Source organism: Labrus bergylta, chromosome 15 (assembly GCF_963930695.1).
Source record: "Labrus bergylta chromosome 15, fLabBer1.1, whole genome shotgun sequence".
Taxonomy (NCBI): Eukaryota; Metazoa; Chordata; class Actinopteri; order Labriformes; family Labridae; genus Labrus; species Labrus bergylta.
This window is the reverse complement of record NC_089209.1, coordinates 11,297,402-11,318,370: the sequence shown is the minus strand read 5'-3', so window position 1 is coordinate 11,318,370 and position 20,969 is coordinate 11,297,402. Positions and strand designations below refer to the sequence as shown.

The window sequence follows — 20,969 nt, the reverse complement described above, 5'->3', positions numbered from 1 at the left end:
TGGCGCTAACGGACAAAATGGAACATCAATATCATTTACCACTGTGGTATTGACATCTCTTTTTGGAGTGGGTTCCTGCAGCTGCTTCATTTGCCTACTGGAGGGGTTCATTGATATTCTTTGCCTGTGTTATTGCAAGTGTTTGCTAATAATTTTACCCTCATTAGTGTCACATAGTTAGAAGCTTATGCAACTTCTATTCCCTACCAAAATTATTAAAAAAAGAGTGCTTCTAGCCTTCATGGCCTACATACAGCAAACAAATTATATATATAAAAAAAATCTTTGTTTATCTGGAGAATAAATAGACTTTCATATTTTATGTTATGTTTGTGTGAATTTTAAATCATCTACAAAAAGAAGGAACAAAAATAGAGAAGTAAAACGGTGAGAAAAGGAGTATGAGAACGTTCATTACACAACTGTTTTCTTTTTATCCTTTTTTTTTTCTTTTTGAGGAACACGACTTTCTTTTAAATTTTTTATAGTCACTCCAAATAGCATCCTTGCATTTTTCATTCAGTTATTGCATCAACTGGGCTGGAATTAACGCTCTGGATAGAATACTTTCATTCAGTGTTCTTCAAAGGTTATCCAGGATGAAATGTTCATTTGTTCTCTGCGTCTGTGTGATACTTTAGGGAATTTCTTTGATTGTATTGGTAAGAGACAAGTCGAAAGAACATTTACAGCAGTGTGTTAACGTTGTGTGAACATGTATGTAGCTGAAGCCGATTACCTACATCAGACACAAGACATTTCTTTCATCACTAATGAGCAGCACAGCTCCTGTTAAACCTCCTGTAACCTAGTATACAACTCCTATCTGGGACAAAACTGGGATTTACCCCCAGAGGCTTGTCTTCATGTCGTCATCGTCTGCTCCCACATCAGGGCATGGAACAGAAAAAGAGAGAGGTGCTTACACACTCAGTGATCACATAAACATGACCGAGTATCACACAGGCTGAGAGAAAGAACCACTGCAAACCACAGCAAAAGACAAAAGCAGAGCTGACGAACTCGGTGCAGTCCCTTGAGGGAGCACAGCTACACACAGAGAAACACTGGGATGTCAGAAATTCTAAAGGAAAATGCTTCAATCAGCGTCTGTCACAGCTGAAGAGAAAAACACAATATATCCTTCGGATGAACTGAAAGCTAGCATGAAGAACTGATAAGGAAAAATAACAGCTTTGATGAGGTTTTCCCCTTAGTAAGCAACTTGTCAGGACGTCTCTCACAAAACTGGACTCTGAAAAGCGTTCTTAAATGCGATGTGTCAGCAAAGCCTCGACTCACTGATCTGAAAATTCATCATCTTGTGACAAGTGCTAACAGTCCTTCAAATGAAAGCTTACAGTTTGCATCAGAGTACAAAAGAAATATATATCAGTGTGTCAGGAAACTGATTTATATTTGACAATAACAATGCTGGAAACTAAAGGAACACCTACTTTACATATCTGAGTTTTACAGGTAGAAATAGAATCTGGTTCTGCAGGTAAAAAACAATTAAAGGTCATTTACAACAGCAGAGGTGTTTTAATGACTCACTGGACCTTGTCAGGTTAAAACTAATTCTCCAACCACAGAGTACACCGCCTCCAGGCAAAGCAGGTCTACTACTATTTCTTAAAATATTTTTAAGGTTAATATTATTGGCCTTTCATTGCCTTCATTTTAGAGATTGGACAGAGTCAGAAATTGGGGAGAGAGAGAGAGAGTGGGGAATGACATGCGGGAAAGGAGCCACAGGCCGGATCCAAAACCGGGCCGTCCACACTGAGGACCACAAGCTCTGCACATAGGGCATGCGCACCAACCACTAGGCCACTGGCGCCCCGCCTATCACAATTTTGATTTATCCGTTGGTATAGGCAGTCCAGGTAGAGTCCAGGCCTTTCAATATTTAACAGTGAAAGAGCTTTAGGACTGTTTTTTTTTTTCACTCTTCCAAATTCAAACGAAAGACGCAAAGTATTTAGAAAGATAAAATGTTACTCTCACTAGATCAGAAACATTAGAATGTGCGGCTAACAGATTTATAAGCTACATTAACAAAGTGGCTTTACTTCAAAGATAAATGATAACCAACTCCAGTAGTTAGTGAGAACAGGTTACTTTTTAAAAAAACTATACCATCCAGTATTGACATCCACTGTGGGTTTATTCCTCACTGTGTGGAGGCTGTTCCTGGATGTTATCAGACTTTAATTAAAGTTAGCAGCTGTGTCCTGCTTTTATTGAATTGGGGGATGTTTACACTCTGACAACCTCAGTCGATGTTACCCAAGACAGCATTAAAGCTGGGATCAGGCGTCTTTGATGAGAACAGCACGATGGTTGCTTGATTTCAAAATCGAAATGAACAAACATTCAGCCTTTTCTTTCAGCTCTTCTTTCAGACTTGAACACACGCTGTTATATTTTAATTCAAGAGAGGGACCTTGTGATTTTGAGGGCAAAACTTATAGATTTTGCTGTTAGATTCTGTAGTGCTTCCTTCATCACCATGCCCTCCTTCTTAAATTGTAGCTGCATGTGTGATTTGTTGCAGCTGACTGCTATGTTGTTGCCTGCACAGTTTGATTTGTGTTCAGGTTCACATCATCTCCTCGCAGTGAAGCTACTGTCGGCTTGTGAGGTGTCTGCTCTACAACCCTCTTTAGATTTCTCAACGAATCAAATGCCAGGTGTGATATGACAAATAAAGTTACTGCTTCATTACAGAAGCCCCAACTTGTATCCATAAGCACTGAAAGGGATATAATACCAGAGTATTATCACACAGTCACAGTCCTTGTATATGTGCCCAAACTGTTTGTGATTTACTTTTAGACCGCTCCTTATATGGTGGTTCGATATAAAATAATGCTTCTGAAATGAATGGGCTATCCTCGCTTTATTAAGTCAAACACAGCATTAATCCTCATCCAGAAGGCTGATTTATAATATTCAAGTGTAAAAAGTTTGAAAATAAAGCTTCTATTATCCTAGCAGCAGAACATATTCATTTTGGAATAAAAAATATTGTCTAATTTGGACAATAGCGCAAAAAATTAATACAAAAGTGAGCACTGCTTCTTTACTTAAGTGTCCTCTTCATGTACTGTAACTTGTGTGATTACATTTTGTTCAAAGACAAAAATGATTTTCTTTATCCTTTAATGACAATAAGGTATATATAGTTATAAAGTGCATATTCAAGGGTCCATGTAAAACACAAGTCGACTCACAGAGAAAACATTTTCTTGGCTAGCAAGATACAGTACCTAAAATCTGGCTTTAACATCAAAATACCACGTTGCAACCTCTGGTGTTGAAAAATGAATGCATAAGTGTAAAAAACTGCTGAGTATTCCCCGAGTGTCCACTTAATGCTGGCCCCAAAAATCTAAGGAATCCCCATTAGAGCCCTAAAATGCTCAGTTTTACATCAGAATTGAAAAAAGTGTACAGCCCAGTTCAAAATATGAAAATATTTCAGTGTTTCATACATAATTGCCGTATGGAAAGTTTGACAGCATCAGTATGTAAGGAAACACTAATTAAGTGATGAATATCAGCTGCAACAAAACCTAGTGAGCTCAGAAGATCTTTTCTAAACGAGCCCACAGAGTCCAGACAACAGCTGAGTGGGCAGGATTTTGATCAGATTTTGACCATCTAAATGTTAGTAAAGGTATACAATCAATAATTCACATTAATAGACTGTATACGGATGATTTGTTTCTGTTATGATTGTTCCACAGGGAGTCATTGCTTCAGCGTGCAGAACCCACTGAGATCAAGACAACTGAGATTAAAGACTACACAGCACCAGCAACAGAGCGCTGTTTGATGATACATCATCATTACCATGTCAGATGCCAGAGAAGACTTTGAAGACACGTCAATTCACTTTGATAGACAAATGAACCACATACCTGGCAAAAGAAAACATCATAAATAAATCAACGCTTGTTTCAGTATATTATCTTTTTTTACTGGCGCTGTGCTCGGCCTGAACTGTCTCCTGAGTGCCGCTTTTATGTTGTGCAAATGAATCATGCATATTGAAACAGGCTGCATAAACACAATGATTATTTACAGCAATGTTTGAGTGCAGAAAAGAAACCCTGTTGCATTAGCCTATTGCATATGATCATACTCCAAATTATAAGCCTGTTTCAGCTAATTTAATTAATTTTCTTTTTCTTTTAGCGAGTATTTGATGTCAAAAGATCATTGTCATCATAACAATTGGAGCCTTAAATCCATTGTCTGCACGCCCCGGCTTCTCTACATGCACTATTCAGCAGATCTGCATCACTGGCAGTAAAAACATGCAGAAGGTGATTTATTTATCAGGAATAACAAAAACCCCTGCAAAGCCCATTTATTGTGGTGCTGCAGATAACACAAAATGTTTCATGGTTGCTGCTATAAATCATCCTGAAGGCCCCGGAGATGATGAGGAGAGAGGCAGAGGCCGCAGAATGACGCGGTGGTAGCAGTGGGACCGTCAACCTCGATGCAATTTCACCTAATTCAAGGGAGAAGGAGGAACCAATATGCCTTAACCAGCCACCTACACTCTGCTGCAGTCATACTGGGAAGTTATAATGAAATTCAATCCCCACTGAAAACTGGGGTGAGTACAAAGCCTCCTGGTAGCAGCATACATGACCTTACAGCAGGAGGTGATATAACAGCAATTGACAGTGGTGGGCTGAGCTCTATGTGTGACAGTTCTTCTGTTTGTTCTTCTCTATACTCTGTATTCATAAGGAAACCCAGAGCAGTTATGATATTGCATGGGAACTATCCATTGCCGCAGACGTTGTGCTGCATGTTTCTCAAGAGTTTTAGGAATGCACTATGTCTCCTCAAAAAGCTTTCAGTGTTACGTCTCAGAACAACTTTTGACAGTGGTTGACAACCCTTTCAAATTCTTTTAGCTATTACCATATTACCCGAGAGGGACGCATCGCTCCCCATGAGGTTGTCAAGTGTGTTTAATTTAGAGAGGGATGATTATTAACAGGGGGACACTGCTTTGGAGAATTGCATCTGAAAGAGGTTATAGAGGCATACAAAACCACAAACACAAAGGTAGCAAAATCAGACAAACGGAAAGGGCATCAGAAAAATACCTACAGGCTAAACTGTTTATGACGTTCTGTTGCTATTTTTCTCATCCTTCTCCTCATCTTCCCTGGAGCAGAAGAGAGAGTCAACCCTGATTATAATCTCATTAATGCTTCATTCGCGTAAAAAGAACATTTAACACTTGTTTGTCAGAATTCAGGCCACAATAAGACATCTCCAGTATGTTGAATTCTGAAAAGCACTCAGCTGGAGATAAAATGAGCAGCTGGTTATTGGGGATTTAAAGGGTTTGGATGAGAAGTGGCAAGGCTATTAAAACCTTTTCACACGCCCATCAGTCTGGCCAACAGCAGTAAGGGACAGATTACAAGTGGATTTGTTGAAGGTGAAGTTGTTGTTTTTTTTCCCATCAACTTGTTCACTTTTTTTTCCCTCCACAAAAGCCCAAAGGCAGCCCTAACAAAGTCTGACTGACAGCTCTTTGCAATGGCGGCAGAGAGACGACAGGTTCAGCATGGACAGGGGATTGCACACCTGAAAAAAGGTGAGGAAATGATAATGAATGTTTTCAAGATGGAGAATGAAAATCAGGCACACAGACTGCTCAATATAACTTTTAAGCTTGGGGAGTTTGGTAACTACTCTGCCCCACTCTTATTGAACATTTTTACAGTATTTCTCCACAACATAGCATACTTTTTTCTTTGCCGACCAAATCCAAATACTGTATCTGTTACATAACCCCCGTGGGATGCTGTAAAACTTAGATTAGTCAACTTTTCTCGTTTTCCTCCGGCTGTATCGAGTGTCTTGTCGGCAGACCTTGAACAGTTTTGTAATTTCATGCAGTAAAACAGGCCAAACCTAGGGCTTCAATATCAACGATTAGAACCAAAACATGTACACAGCGGCATTAATTCTGGCACTAAAACAACTTTTCACACACTTATTTAACATGCAGTATGATATGAACTTCAGGGTCTGGCATTACAGTCGTCTCAGTGGAAATCAATACCACCCACAGATTATTTCACATAGTATTCAGCAAAAGCACAACAAGCAAACTGCAAAAGAAGGCCTGAGAGGGAGAGGGTCAAACAGTTTGTTCACACTAAATCAATAGAACCTATTACAGCCGGGGATTACCTGTCTATTATTACTTACGTACAGATATGATGCATCACTAACAATCCAAATGTGAATGTTATTGTAAGTGACAACAAGGTTTAATCTCAACAGTTTTTCTTTTCTTTTCTTTTATACTGGTACTCTCCTGCCCCGAACTAAACTGAAATCCTGAGGCATTTTTTTTTAAAGTGACCCCACATATAAAGACATGTTGACCTTATTGGATTAACATTGTTTTTTGTATTATGTATGTTGTACAAAGAAAAGCACTAGATGTCTACATTTTGTGCTTGGATTTAAATGGTAAATAACTAAACGGACGACACTCAAGTAGGGAAGAAGAACAAAGCGACCATTTCACATCACTACCCACAGTACATCAGTGTATACAATAATGAAGAGGCAGAGAGGGATTTTCTGGCCCAACTTCACTAACTACCAAGGTGCATGAAGAGTGAAAGGGTCTAACAAAGGTTATACAGTTCATCTTCATAATACAAGTGTTGCTGGAGCTTTTCGAACAGCAGGTCTAATAAAATGTATATAATAATGACAGCCTAGAAATGAATTCATTTTTTTTTTTAAATGTAGCAATCCAGTGTGTTTCTTTGAACAACATATAAAAGATGATAATGTCAATCCATTAAGTCAACATGTCTGAATAAGAAGGATTCCGTCTAAGACATCACAGAGTGGCTGCTCCCTCTGGAGCCACAAAGTGTTTTATAAATTAACTTCAATAAAAGAGGTTTTCCCAAACACCTCGAGAGAAATCTGTTCAAATAGTGAATATCTACTGAAGTTTGAGTTCATCTGACGAATCAAAGTCGGTCTGATGGGAAAACTATGAGAACATACACTAAAAAACACGTTGCTGTTTTATAGCAAGTATCAAATAAAAACTTCTGGGATACATGTTATTCTTCACATAACTTGAAGCTCCCTTCACACACCAACCTGTCAACCTGAGATTCAACATCATGTTGCAGGCTTTAGATTGACTTAGGATAAATCTTACAGCAACGTATAGCAGTATGGAGTCTCATCAGGATGTGAATAATGGATCCATGTGACAATTTAAACACATCCAAAGATCTTTTTCTCATTCATGTGCCCCAGTCATACTGTTACTGTAAACAATCTCTTACTAACATTTGCGTTAACAACACAAAATCAGTAATAGTTCACAGCTCAATCCACTGATGTTTGCTGGATTTTTCTTGGAGATATTGTGACAGATTGTATGTTTGACTCACTTCCTGAATGTAGGTATGGATCCCTGTAGGGATCTTCCGGGAGAAGTTCCTGATCCGTGGCTCTGTCCTGACAGTAGGCTGTCTGTTTCAAAGGCAAACATCCCGTCACGGTCATCAGGAACATCCAGGAACTCTCCGTCACTCCATACTCCCACTGTTCCATCCATGGACTGGTATCTGATCTCTATGGTAACACTGGTCTTAAACAAGGAACAAAAGCAGATGCAAATGACGAAAATGAATAAACCTTTACACTGTCGAAAAGATAATTATTTCTGAATGGATCAACATTTTTTATGCCTTTATTAGAGAGAGTCCTGTCTCTGGATAGAATCATAAACTAGGGAGACATTGTGAATATTAGCATGATAGCATTGTCACTGGTACTTTAGCCTGCTGGTAGTAAAGCTCAAAGCACATCAGTATCACAGAGCACATTTAGTATTTGTGAAATAACTGTTGTTTTATTGTTGTTCTTTCTAAATTTGTGCCTTATTTGTTGTTTTTATCATCGGCGTTATGCGTTAACGGTGACTTTGAGGAGTTTGTTTTCTCTGTATTTGAGTAAATGTGTTTTATAGCCGATAGAGGGACGTTGGCACATCTAAAAACAGAATTATATCCCCTATAATTGGTTAATGTAGAGCACATGCTTATGTATGAAATCTGTAATTCCTTTGTACTGACATTTGAACACATTTATAAGAAATAGACTACCTGCGGTAATTTAATAATGTTTAGAAAAAGCTCCTTAAGTGAGTAACATTCTCTTCACAGTTGGATAAATCGTCCCCTCAGCTTGGTATTTGCCTGGGGATCTCAGGTTGACAGTGGGTGTTGGTTTAATCCAGACCAGAAACAACAGTGACACTGCAGTTTGTCTTCGGTGTATTCTGGAGACTTGTGTTTGGACAAATATTATCCTCCTGGCATTGATCTCATCTTTATTACTAGATATCCAATTTATTCTACTGACAAAGACAGATGAGGAGAAAATACACACAGGGCTCTCATTCAACCCTTCCTCCCTTCAGCTCTCTCTCTCTTCTCTCTCTCTCTCTCTCTCTCTCTCTCTCTCTCTCTCTCTCTCTCTCTCTCTCTCTCTGTCTTCTTCAAATCCCTGCAAGGCAAGTCAGTGTAGTCCACAAGGAGTTGGATTTGTCACTATGGCAACCACACTAGTGCAGTTGTAAGTAAAAGTCTTGCTCTCAGGTGATGTCGGATTTAGTTTCAGCCATTTCTTCCTGCAGGGATGTACTGTACTGAAATTCTCTTAATTTCAAGTATGTCCATGTGAGTCCGACAGCACATATGTCAGTGTGTGAGTTCAAGTGTGTGTGTGTGTGTGTGTGTGTGTGTGTGTGTGTGTGTGTGTGTGTGTGTGTGTGTGTGTGTGTGTGTGTGTGTAAGCCTTAAAGCACCAGTAAGCTGTGTGCCATCTTCGAGACATCAAATCAGCACTCCCAGCTCTACTGACATGATTCTGCACCCCATGGTGCTGAAGAACCTCCAGAAGTTCCCACTCATACTTACTATTCCACTATGCTTTCAATTTCACATGGTCCTAATGTGCTGATGATTAGGGTGCTGATGTTGCTAAGAGACAGTTGTATGTCTGTCACGTCCTTGTAGTTGTACAGGTTTTAAACAGCATTGCTTTTAAAGGCCAGATGATAGCTGGTACGTCTCTTATTGTCATTGCTGCAGGTGCCTGAGTAGATTGATTTCTCTATTTATTGTTGCTCTATACAAAATACATTTTGCTGTCTGGAAAGATTAATTTCAGTTCTACTGCAGACAGGTACCCCCCCCCCCCCCCCCCCCCACCTCAATTTCCTTCAATAAGCCTGAAGGTTAAAAACGCACATTTCAAACCATTTCTCACATAAATATGTTTTGTTATCTTGTTCTAGCTCAGTTCATTAAGGTTTTATGGACATTACAAACTCCACACTCCGTGTTTCTTGTGCATCATTCTGACCTTTTTTGTTGTTCTACAAAACTTTTGACTTCCACTCAAAATTTGAACACTTTCTTTCTATGAAGCCAAAGTTTGTTCTCATGGATTCACTGAGGATTCAAAGACAACGTTTGAGCTATCAAATACGATCTCTGGGCAACACGCAACTTGCAGCTGTATTAACATTTGCATGAAACTATTTTTCGGCAACCACAGAGCAATGCAACAACCTGTAAAAGAAACATTTACATATCATCTGTCTATTAAGTCATCAAGCTGAAAATCCTCACAAAAAAATACCTAAATAAAATCTAGCAGGTATATAGCAACAAAGCTTCATGGTTACATAGCATTGCAACACTGTAATGGTTGAATCACTGTTTAATCTATACGACATTGAAAACTCGAGCTTAAACTTAAAAAAAAAAAACAATTTCATTTCTTTCTAATTTGAACACAAACCCCTTATCCATCACATTAATTATGCTCACAAATTAGCATCAGTCAGTTCCGTTGTAGTCCCAATTTTGTGTAAGCTAAAAGAACAACAGTACCCTATTGCTATCAGGTTTGGGCTATATTCCCCACTGGTTCACAGGGAGTGTGATATATGATATGAAAGTTTTAGCAGTACGTTGTTTTAAATTTTTCTGGTCTGTAAATAGCTGGCAATCCAACAAGAGAGCAGCATTCAGCTTCACCTTTATTGACGTGTTGTTATCATCGATGAGTGTGTCCGTGAGCTCCAGGTGTCCCTCCTCAGCCACCTTCTGAAGTACCATGGAGAAGGTCCCCACCAGTCTGCAGGAAGCAAACACATACAAAGATCCTCTTATTGTCCAGTTATATCAATACACAGCATTACATCAGTATGTGGCGTTTTGTTTCTCCTCTGCCACCCATGCATGTCAGTCTGTTGACATTTTACTCATTGTCACACACACTACTTTTTTTCTGTGACACAAACACATACTGACAAGTTGCACTTTTTTTCATTCACTGTGAGCATCTGTTCTCCCCCACTCTGTCTCACAGTGTGCAGTGAGTGAGTATCAGTCAAAGAGTCATGAATAGACTGCTGTGTGAAGACTGCTGATGGCTATGTGCCGTAACAGATATTGAGAAAGTGTCTCGTTGCCTTTGTCGCCTGCTCACTACAGTATGCCCCTCCTTAAAGCAATTTAAAGGAAGTAGATGGCAGTTTAATCACACACACACACACACACACACACACACACACATGTTGTTTGTCCTTGTACCTACACTTAGCTGTCTTTGATTGTTCATGTTGTTTATCATCTAAAAAACATGTTTGAAAAGGGCAATACATGTAAGTACAACACTTTTTATGGAACATCCAAGCATATCAAAAGATATTCACATATAAAAACTTAATCAAAAGAGTCCCTGTAACATGACAGTTGCTAATATTGACAAAGTGTCTAGTCTGGCTGAGGATCAACTCTCCACTCAATAGCTTTAGCTGCTTTCAGCCGCTGGTTATGGTGTGTTACTTCATACGGTTGTATTAGCAGCAAAGGAGTCAGCACTGAGGTCAAAGACTCCAGAAAGAAATCAGAGAGCTAAATCTCCAAAGCTCTCAACACATTTCAGTAGCCACTGCCAGCAGCAAGTCTCAACCACTTCTCTTTAGCTCTTATCAATGCCCCCAAGGACAGGTAACATAATGGTAGCAGACTCAAACTCCACGCATTCACCAAACACACTAACAGAAAATGGCAACATACCCAGCATACTTTTGCATTTCTTTCTTTTTTGTTTCAAACCTTGCCTTGAAAAGACGAGTCAGATGTAGGCGACATTATTAAAGAAATGTAAGTGTCGCAAGATCCACTGAAATGATACGATGTTTGCCAATCACCAGCCAAAGTCCCTCCTACAGGGGGGTTTATTAATTGGAATGTTTGTAGCAAAATAATTCTCTGTTGATTTGATACAAATTTAAACGAGTTGATTAGTCTAAAGTTAAGAAAACACTTAACACAACACACAAAAATTAGCACATTTCTTTTAGACACAGCTCAACACTGGATCATGTGTCTGCGGGGAAACAACCTCAAATTGTTTTAATGAGTGTGGCAAACATTAGCAGCGCAAACACTACCAGCCTTTGGTCCGCCTTGCAGGTTAAAGTCCACATGCCTGTGATGGCTATACACAGCTACAGTCAAGTGGTTTTATGCTAATTTAAACTGACACAGTATACTGTACGTAAAATGTTATCGCAATTCTCTACAATAAAACAGAGCAAAATTGCTCCGCCATCCTTCCATGCTGCTTGTTTACTTTTGGTTAGCAGAGCATTATGACAGTATACAGTATAAACCAAGCTACAGCTCCAGCCCCCCATGCCCAATATATTTATTTATAACCCACAAATGACTTTGCAATTGTACACATTTCATAAGTTGTCAAATGACTTTGAACTAGCAGGCAGAACAGTTTGATGCCTGGTTGTTTGAGGTCTCTGATGATCCTTTTTGCCTTCTTTATGCATCACTGAGTTCAGTGGTCCTATAACATCACATAGAAAGACTTTGATTGGTTTCGTAAATATAAGGGATTTTAAATGAATGGTTTGTTTACGTTGAGGGAACTCTTTCACAGTTGGAAACACAACAAAATAGAGGAGATTTAATTGCTGTTGTTGATTATGAGATCATTAGACATTAGAGTTTATTTATATCTCGCCCAAGAATCCTTCGTGGGACAGAATGGTGGGAAGAAACCCAGTAGAGTTCCCATTCAGCTGGCCAATTAAAGCTGGTGAATAATTTACAGTCGCCCCCAAAACATTGTGTTGTTAGCAGAGCAATCAGTCTCACAAAGATAAATACCTTCTAGCACAGCCCACAGTGAGCCACAGGCATATGCCATTTCTACTGAAATGACAACTACCTCCTTAGTGACATGTGGACAGCATGTACAGTGGTGTTTTTTTTTTATTTTAACACACGTGACTTAAAGGAAATTCAGATAATAAGATAACAGGAATACTGTTCTTAGAACAGACATGAAATCCTTTGACTAAATACGAGTTCAGAAGGAGAGATTATATCATACAATGAGAAAAACAAATCAATAGGTTACCACTTTGCACAGACACACACTTTCCCCAAGAAGAACATGCACACACACACATACAGACAGAAGTGGTCCACAGGGATTGCAGGAAACAATGCAAGCTTCTCAACCAGACTTCTGATATTGACAGACAGTTGAGAATGACTGAGTACAGTACATAAAACCATCTATACTCATGCACAAGCACATCTGCAACTCAGCATGAAAAGACAACAAATACTATCTTATCAAATTTAAATACTCAAGAGAACAACAAAGGCTCATTAAGCAGTGAGCTAATAGAGTCTCTGCTGGTTATCACCTGCTGTTATTCGTTCACTCTGCCTAGATTAATTGTACAGAGGATTTCTAATCCTCAGCGTTTCTTACTGCAACTGATAGTTTGAAAATTGTTCCAAATGGTTCACTGCTGGGAACAGGGATCTAATCATTAAAGTAGAATAACTGAACTCCACTGCCCGCACTGCCTGCTGCTAATCTATATTCGCCCTGAACTGGTTGCCAGTACATCGTTCCAATTTAAGTTTCCAATCCAATAAACATTTTCAGACCAAACTTTTTTGAAAAAAAATATACCCGAGAACTGCCTACTGGGACGTTCTCAAACATCGTCATACCTAAAAAGGGTTTATTTTTGCATGTATTAAACTTACATAGAAAGTGAAAAAAGTAGGCCAGCGGTATCCCTTCTTCATTTGTTAGTTTATGTGTTACACCCCCACCATAAGGCGGCCCTATGGGGCTAACAGCAAACCATACATTGACCCATTAAAAGACACTAACCACCTTAACAAAAGTCAAAACAAAGGGATTTATTACAATATGACACACTAAATGATAACAAAGATCAAAAGAGAAACAAAAGACAATCCCTGACTGAGCAGCACAGCAGTCCCAACTCAAAATGCCTCTCTTTCTGCAGCCAGCACCGGCCTTTTAAGCACTGAGGCCAGGTGTTCCTCGTTGTGCAATTAGTAGCTTCACTTGGGCTGGAGACAACAGAAGGGGAGAAGGGACACAGGGCAACATACAGCCGTAACATATGCAACAAACAAAACTATGGAGATAGAACTGTCTCAAAAAGATTTATACATATCGAAATGATATAAATAGGCATACATTTACAAATATACAAATATAAAAACGTGACATACAAATTAATAAACTAATTTGTATAAATAAATGTGTATTTGTTAATATATTTTTGAGAATTGAAAATAAATATGCTTGACTTTGTGTGTGGATTCTGCATTTGTGGATCGCTTTTGGGCTTTTCTCTCAATGACGTAATTTTGAGACATTTTCTTGAGCAAAGGCCTTTTCTAATATGTCTCTCTTTCTCTCTATCTGCGTCCTCATCGACACTTTTTCAATTCTCTGGAGGTGGTGTTGATGGATTCAACTTGCAGTAAAAATTGAGGCTACATTTGTCAGCAGAGCTTTATAACTTAATGATGAAGAAGAGTTAGACTCTAAGAGATCTCCCTCCCCTCAGGCGCTGGCAGATGCTTTCTCTATGTAGGTGAGGCTCCCTGCTGGATTGCTCTTTGCTAAACTTCACAGGCTTGACGCGACTCAAGAATAAAAGTCGGTAAGGATAGCAGTGGCTTTCTTAGAGGATTACTTTTAACTCCTTCGGCTCTGATCAATATCTGCAAGCCTACTAACCCACCACAGAGAATAATCCATTACCTTCTTCCCCAGACACTGGTGATCAATGTGTTCAGGACTACTTAGAAGAGAAAATGTTCTGTCATTTCCCTTAAGCCATTGTAACGTGTGTACAAGTACTGAATAATTGAGTTGACCAGGGCATATCATATTCAGGCTTACATTTAACACTTCAAAAGGCGGCATTCATTATTGATTGACGTTCTGCAAACAATTTACTTTCTATCTGCTCCATAATTCAGAGCTTCTTTCCCTCTTCTTTCTTCTTCTTTGTGAGCTTTAAATTTATTTTTGTAAATGGGTTGCATGACTGAGACGAAAATCTCTGACTCAGGTGAATTTGAGGAGCAGAACACAACTTGTAACAAAATGTAAAACATTATTTCAAGTCAAACAAAGTTGTCCTCAGGGTTTCAGTAATCCACCATAGCTGCTTGTAACTCAGCAAGAGGACAGTGTGAAATGGAAATGTTACCGCTGACAGCTGTGTGACTGTGTGTGATTCGGAGAAGCCTCTGCCAAGTGCTGCCCTACAAAAAGTGTGATGCACATTGAAGTACTCAATCCTCCAGTCTTTCTCTCTGTCTTTTAAAAAAAATATACACAAACACATAATCCAAGCTGTAGCTGCTCTGTGATAGGGGCACAGCAGTTCTACAAGCTAAAGCATGTTGATTCTACTGAAGTATAATTTTACCATGATCATATTGCAGCTTTAGTTTGTTAGCATGCTCACAATATCCTACAATTTAACACAACATAACTCTGATAGGAATGTCATTATATTTGCAGTTCTTGGGGCAATTTAATGTCAACATGTTTAGTAGTCACAGACTTGTCTCCAACCACCACACATTTGAAGCTCATAGTGACATTAAAGGAAACTCAGGCAAAAAGATACATAATCAGCGAACTCATGAATGTCAGTGTAAGACTTTGTGTTAATCCATCTAGTAAATGTTGAGACAATTACAGGACTATGTGGCTACTTTTACCTGTAGGTGGCACTAAAGATGGAAATGTAAAATACCAAACACACAGAATGTTGCTCTGGGAACCCTGAATCCTTTACAGAGAGAATTCAATGAAATTCTTCCAATAGTTTTTTTTGTGATAGCTCAGTGTGGGTGAGAGTGGAGGATGGACTACTGGGTATTATGGGACCACTGCTCAAATAAACTGTGCTGTTCATTCCTATTTTTAGGCATGAGAAAGCCATGATAAAATTCAACCTGGTAGCAGGTTTATGTTTGCTGGCTTTCATTTTCAGACTAAGCAATAAATGATTGAGTGGTGTGGTCATGTATGTGAAGGGGACATGTTCTTTATAAGTAAGAAAAAGCCATTTTTTTCCAGTCTGAGTCCTGCTGCTACTAATAAAAACTGTATAAATAAACTAAATGTCATGAAAGAAATAAAAGGGGTTTCATTTTTGAGACGAAGTCAGCAGAAGAGAGAAGGAGATCAATTCTAGCAGAGGCATGAATTGCAAACCCGTCTTATCGACACCAAATCCAGTTTAAAGATAAAATGGAAAATAATCCAATGTATTGAAACTTTATGTCTTTATTTCTGAAAAGCAAACTAGGTCAAAAGTGTTACTGAGTTTCATGCTATTTTTGTAGTATGCTGTATTTTGTATTTCTGATTGATATATTGTTGATTCTGCCGGCAGAGCAAGGTCAGAACAAACACTTTTTTAGTATTCAAGACTGACAAGATAATACCACAAACAATCAGAATGAAATTCATTCTTGCCTTGTTTAATAGTAGGTTTTGCAGAAGGGTGGACAAAGAATCAGCAAGCTGCAGCGTCAACACCTCATCGTCATTCATCTCATACAACACCACATCATTGAAAGAACAGCTGCAGGATGTTCTTTGCGATTTCACAAATTACGTTTTTAATGAAATTAAACATGACACAAAACGTTAAAAAAATAAAACCCACAATAACTGACTCCCCAGCCCCAAACATGCTTTTATAATAACTTTGCAGACCGCCAGCTGTACCCTATAGCTGCATCTGCATACCATGGGTGACGTCAACCATGTTCCAGAGATGACTGAGCTGACAGTTCCTTATTTTTAAAGTCTTTAAGAAACATACATTTATCTGAACTTTTCTCCCAACTTTCAATTTTAGATTCTTAAATCCGTGATCATATTCCACAGCCTGTGGCTCAGTGGTAGGGTAAGCTGCTGTAGGGTTTGTGGTTGGATCCCCAGCTCCTGTGGTCAGATGTCGAAGTGTCCTTGGGCAAGACACCAACCCCAAATTACTCCAGGCAGCATGTGGATGCATATGACTGGAATAGTACTGATGGGCCGCTGGGCACTTTACGTAGCAGCCACGGCCATCAGTGTGTGAATGTGGTGTGAATGTGGGAGCTGTCTGAGAATTAAGAAGACTAGAAAAGCTCTATGAGTTCACATCCAATTTAAAATTACAATTTGAAATCATAATTCTTGATTCAATGCCTCTTCTTTGGTGGTGTGAAGAAATAGGATTTTTACCATTTTCCAGTCGGAATATTTCCCATCAGACCTGAGAGCCAACAACACCTCCTAACAACGGTGTGTCTTGTCTCACAGTAGCAAAAAACAAATGTGATAGTATGTCATAACTGCCTTGTTGACAACATTTGATGCATCTGAACAAGAAATATCGTCAGTTGGGACACGATAAGATGTGTATCTTGCTCTGAGCTTGCTGCAAAGTATATTTAAAAAATACCACTTGAAATTCCAAATCCACTCCAAGGACCCCTTTGTGGGTCACTGACCTCAAGTTGGATCATACAGTCGTTTAACTTCCTCTTTGGTCCAGTGCTCAGTAACTCGCACACAGTACACTCCACAGCATTCAGAATATAAAAGCATATCTCTCAGCCGCAGGGGGAAAACAGATAATAAAAACAAGATCTATATGCCCCTACGGCAAAGAGACCATCATGCATCATTGCTTTCTCTTTGTGTTGTGGTAATGTGATCGCACTTGTGGTTGCAGGGTGTGACACACTGGCCTTACAGTGTGTTTGTGCCTGCAGTGATGAAGCAGATCAGTTCCCCTGGTAATGATGTTGGATGTGGACATATGGAGCAGGTGTGAGAACAACACAAGCCTATGACTCCCCTTGAATTATTTACTCACTTAAATGTGTGCTGCTTTGTGTTTGTGTGTTTGGCTGTGTCCGTGTGAGTGTCTTTGCATGCAAGTGAACATATTTGAGCCTACGGTGTTATAAAGCAATGAGAGGTTACAGCTTTTCTCATTAAATGCATTTAGTTTCCTCCTTTGTTTGTGTGCTTATTTTCCCTATAAATCCCTAAAAGTGGGAATCCATAATATATGAGGATACAACTGCAATGTTATTTACATATATACAGTTGACAGCTTCCAGTTTCCCCATTGTTAACTTAAAAAGCTCTGCAACTTTTTGACAGCTGATTTTAAAAAAAGCCACACATCCCCAGTTACAGCTTTGTAAAGAAGATTCAGAATGGGCTGTCAACTTCCTGTGTGTCTTACTGTAGTTAGCATACAAACATTTTCCAATTATCATTAAACTCAAGGTTCATCTTATCGAGATAAGAACAGAATTAGTCAGATATTTCATGATAAACTAAAGCATTGGACATGTTTTAAATTCTGACCTGTCAAAGGGGTGCAGGTCATCCTCAGGGGGACATGAACATTTGTTTTAATCAAACCAATAGCTGTTGAGATATTTCACAGAAAATCCCGAGTGAATCTCATGGTGGATCTCATTTATTCATTCAGCGGCTGTACTTTAATTCCAATTAATGGATTAGCTGTGAGGTGGCTATTTCACTAAATAATTCATTATTTATTTGTTAACAAGATGAAAAGTGAGGAAATTTCCAATGATCTGAAGACGCATCATCTGGGAACCATGAATTTCTGTGGCAATTCAGGTAATAGAATAGATAGACTGTTTAAATATTTTGTGAACAAAAATCGACCTTAGTTGAAGTAAGAGAATTTCCTACATTTTTAAGTGGTTAATCTCAGTCAGTGCAATAGTTGTTTCGTTATTTAACATTAACAAAACAAAAGCCCTTCTGCTTGTTAAAAGCACTGAGCTGACAGAAGGTGGCAGTGAAACTCTTGTCCTGTTTCTGTCCCTCTCCCACAGAGTGACACCAGAAAATCACGGTGACAGTGAGGCCGGCCTTGAAGTAAAACTGATATAACATCTGTCTGCACACCTGTCCCCAGCTTTTAGCTGTGACTTTTCATTGCAATTGAATGTGTCACCATCTGCAATACACTCTTTCACCAACAACTGCATCCACACATGGGAGAGAGGTCAAACAGATAAAAGACAAAGACACACACTATACATAAAACATATTAACACCCACATACACACAGACACAAGCATATTAGGCCTTAATGGGCGCGTGGGTGACATAATGTGTCTCCAGTCTGGACACATCAACCAGTTTTCCATTTAAAATCAGCAGCTGTAACGATGTGATTGGATTTGTTTCAGACATCAGAGACAGAAAGGCACAGCCAGGCTCAGGGTTGTTGTTTTTTCAGTCAGGGTCACATCAAACTGAAAGCATGAAGGGCTAAATACTCCTCAAAGGAGATGAGGAGATACAAAAAAGAGAGAGTAGAGGGAAAATAATTTACTAGCTTCCACATGGCCTCATCACAAGTGACTCCTTACAAGTGGGGTGCTAAGTAGGGTGCTTGAGGAAGATCGGAGTATCAGTGCATGCTCAAGAGCACATTGATCGTTAATATAAGAGCTATAAATTGTTCATAATTTAAATAAATCCTCCTTAGCTTTCAATCTGTTTCACTTAAATTATAATAACCCTGACAGCAAGATTTTTTTAAACTTGTAAAGCCAGTGTAATTTAAACACTGCAATTATTACAGCTTTGGCACATTTAACATGTGGATCGAGTTTCACCCTGTTTGTTTTACATGATCTGATTGTCTGGAGAGTTTAAAGGGACAAATGTGCCTATTACCGAGCATCTAATGCGGTTTCATTACCTCCAGCTTTGTGGTTTGCAGTCTGTTAGAACAATTGAGCCAATTTAGAACAAGCTCTCAGGGAATACAAGCTTATTCTCCTTAATCTGAGAAACACGCACTATGTGACAGACTCAATTGGTCACAGGCTGTGACAGGAAAGCAGATGACTGTTGAACAGCAAACAGTTTATTCTGAAATGCTGCTCGGTGTGGTACAGTGAGTGTGGTTTAAGAACAAGCTGGGAACAGAGGCACTCCTTACCTGTTGGAAAACACTTTGCTGTAGTTGTACACTTGGATCTCCAGCATCTCGTTTCCATCAAGCCTGCTGGCAATGGGCCATCGAAATGTCTGAAAACAGAAAAAAAAAAGAAGATATGATGGGTTTATTCCTTGTTGTAAAAATTGGATGATACTGCAGATCTGAGTTCTGTTGCCAGATGACTGTGGGTCGCACTGACCATGGAGGGGCAAACAGGAGGGCATGTGTGGCCAGGGGGAGAAGGGACATGTAGTGGAATAGTGGTAAAAAGAATATAACTGGTTGTACCGCCCAGGCGTAAAAAAAGCCTGCACAGTTATCATCGCTGACCATGTCTCTTCAAGTGATCAGATAAAAAGATAAAGATGTCCGCTGTTACATCTCTCCTGAAATTAAATGATCATGGTTTATCAGACAGACTGTCTCTGCTTTAAATATAAAGACTCCATAAACAGATTTAAGGTCACATGGCAGCATTCATCGTTCATTTTTTTTATTATCCTTGAATTCCTATAAGCTATAGCTGTACTGCTGTGAAAGAATTTAAACATTACAATAGTTCATCAACACCATAAAACATCTCACTTTATAGTACTGATTGAGAAAAAAAGCTTTTTGGCTATAAGGTCAGTCATGAGCGAGCCAAAGCCAGTCAAACTATAATGACTTACTTTAAATTATTCTTATAGAGGGGTTTGATGTCCTTGAGAGAAATATTTTGAGTCTGTGAAAAGATGTCTGAAGGATAACCTTCCATGAGTGTTTTAAATTAAATCAGCACTGGAATAACAGTTTTTCAAAAACGCTAAACAACATCTTCGTTTACAATCATTCAGCCAAAATGTCCTTGATAATGTCTTCACCAACCTGCTCTGCCTGGCTGTTCAGATGCTCAGTGTGATACTTCCACTGTCTTTTCACAGCAGTAATTAGTAAGAGATCAGTCCAATCGTGAGACAACTTGTTATTACTGCGCTTGGAGCATCAAGTATAGTAATTTGTCGATGCGGCTTCATTACTTCACTTGAAGATTTGAAGCTGTAAAATGGATCCTGTTTGGAGAAGTATGATATGATAAATGAGTTTAAAGTAGGGGAAACCATATATAATCCAATCTTCAAAGATTTATTCAAAACTAAATAAAGTTTATGAACATGATGAATTCATTTATTGATTCACATTCTGTAAATCACATGTTTGCCCTCTCCTCTGCATAACAGTATCTTGGGAAAGAGGCCGTGTGGGTGGTTTCTCTGCAGATTTAAAACTCATTCCCCCCCTGCTGATGTGTGCCTCTCAATGAGGGATACACTGCAGTTTGTGAGGCAAACAATCCATCAGGATGGTCTCATTACCAAATCCTGGGGTTCCCACCTGCTCCAATTAAGATCGCCTTCAAGGATCTGCGTACTTGTGTGTGTTTGTGTGTGTGCGCGCTGTTATAAACCATCACTCTTCTGCCCTGAGGCCCTGC

At 39.1% G+C, this 20,969-nt stretch overlaps 1 protein-coding gene across 13 annotated transcripts in view; it reads right to left on the bottom strand.

The window, feature by feature from the left end:
• The window catches only part of otofa (otoferlin a), an 82,746-nt gene that overhangs the window by 42,665 nt on the left and 19,112 nt on the right, over positions 1–20,969 (bottom strand). For all 13 annotated transcript variants that reach the window (XM_020632850.2, XM_065963848.1, XM_020632849.2 and 10 more), the window contains exons 3-5: positions 19,496–19,584; positions 10,140–10,239; positions 7,479–7,678 (exon numbers count right to left, since the gene is read on the bottom strand). In XM_020632850.2, coding sequence (XP_020488506.1) covers positions 7,479–7,678; positions 10,140–10,239; positions 19,496–19,584 — 389 coding nt within the window. The remainder of the gene's footprint in view (positions 1–7,478; positions 7,679–10,139; positions 10,240–19,495; positions 19,585–20,969) is intronic.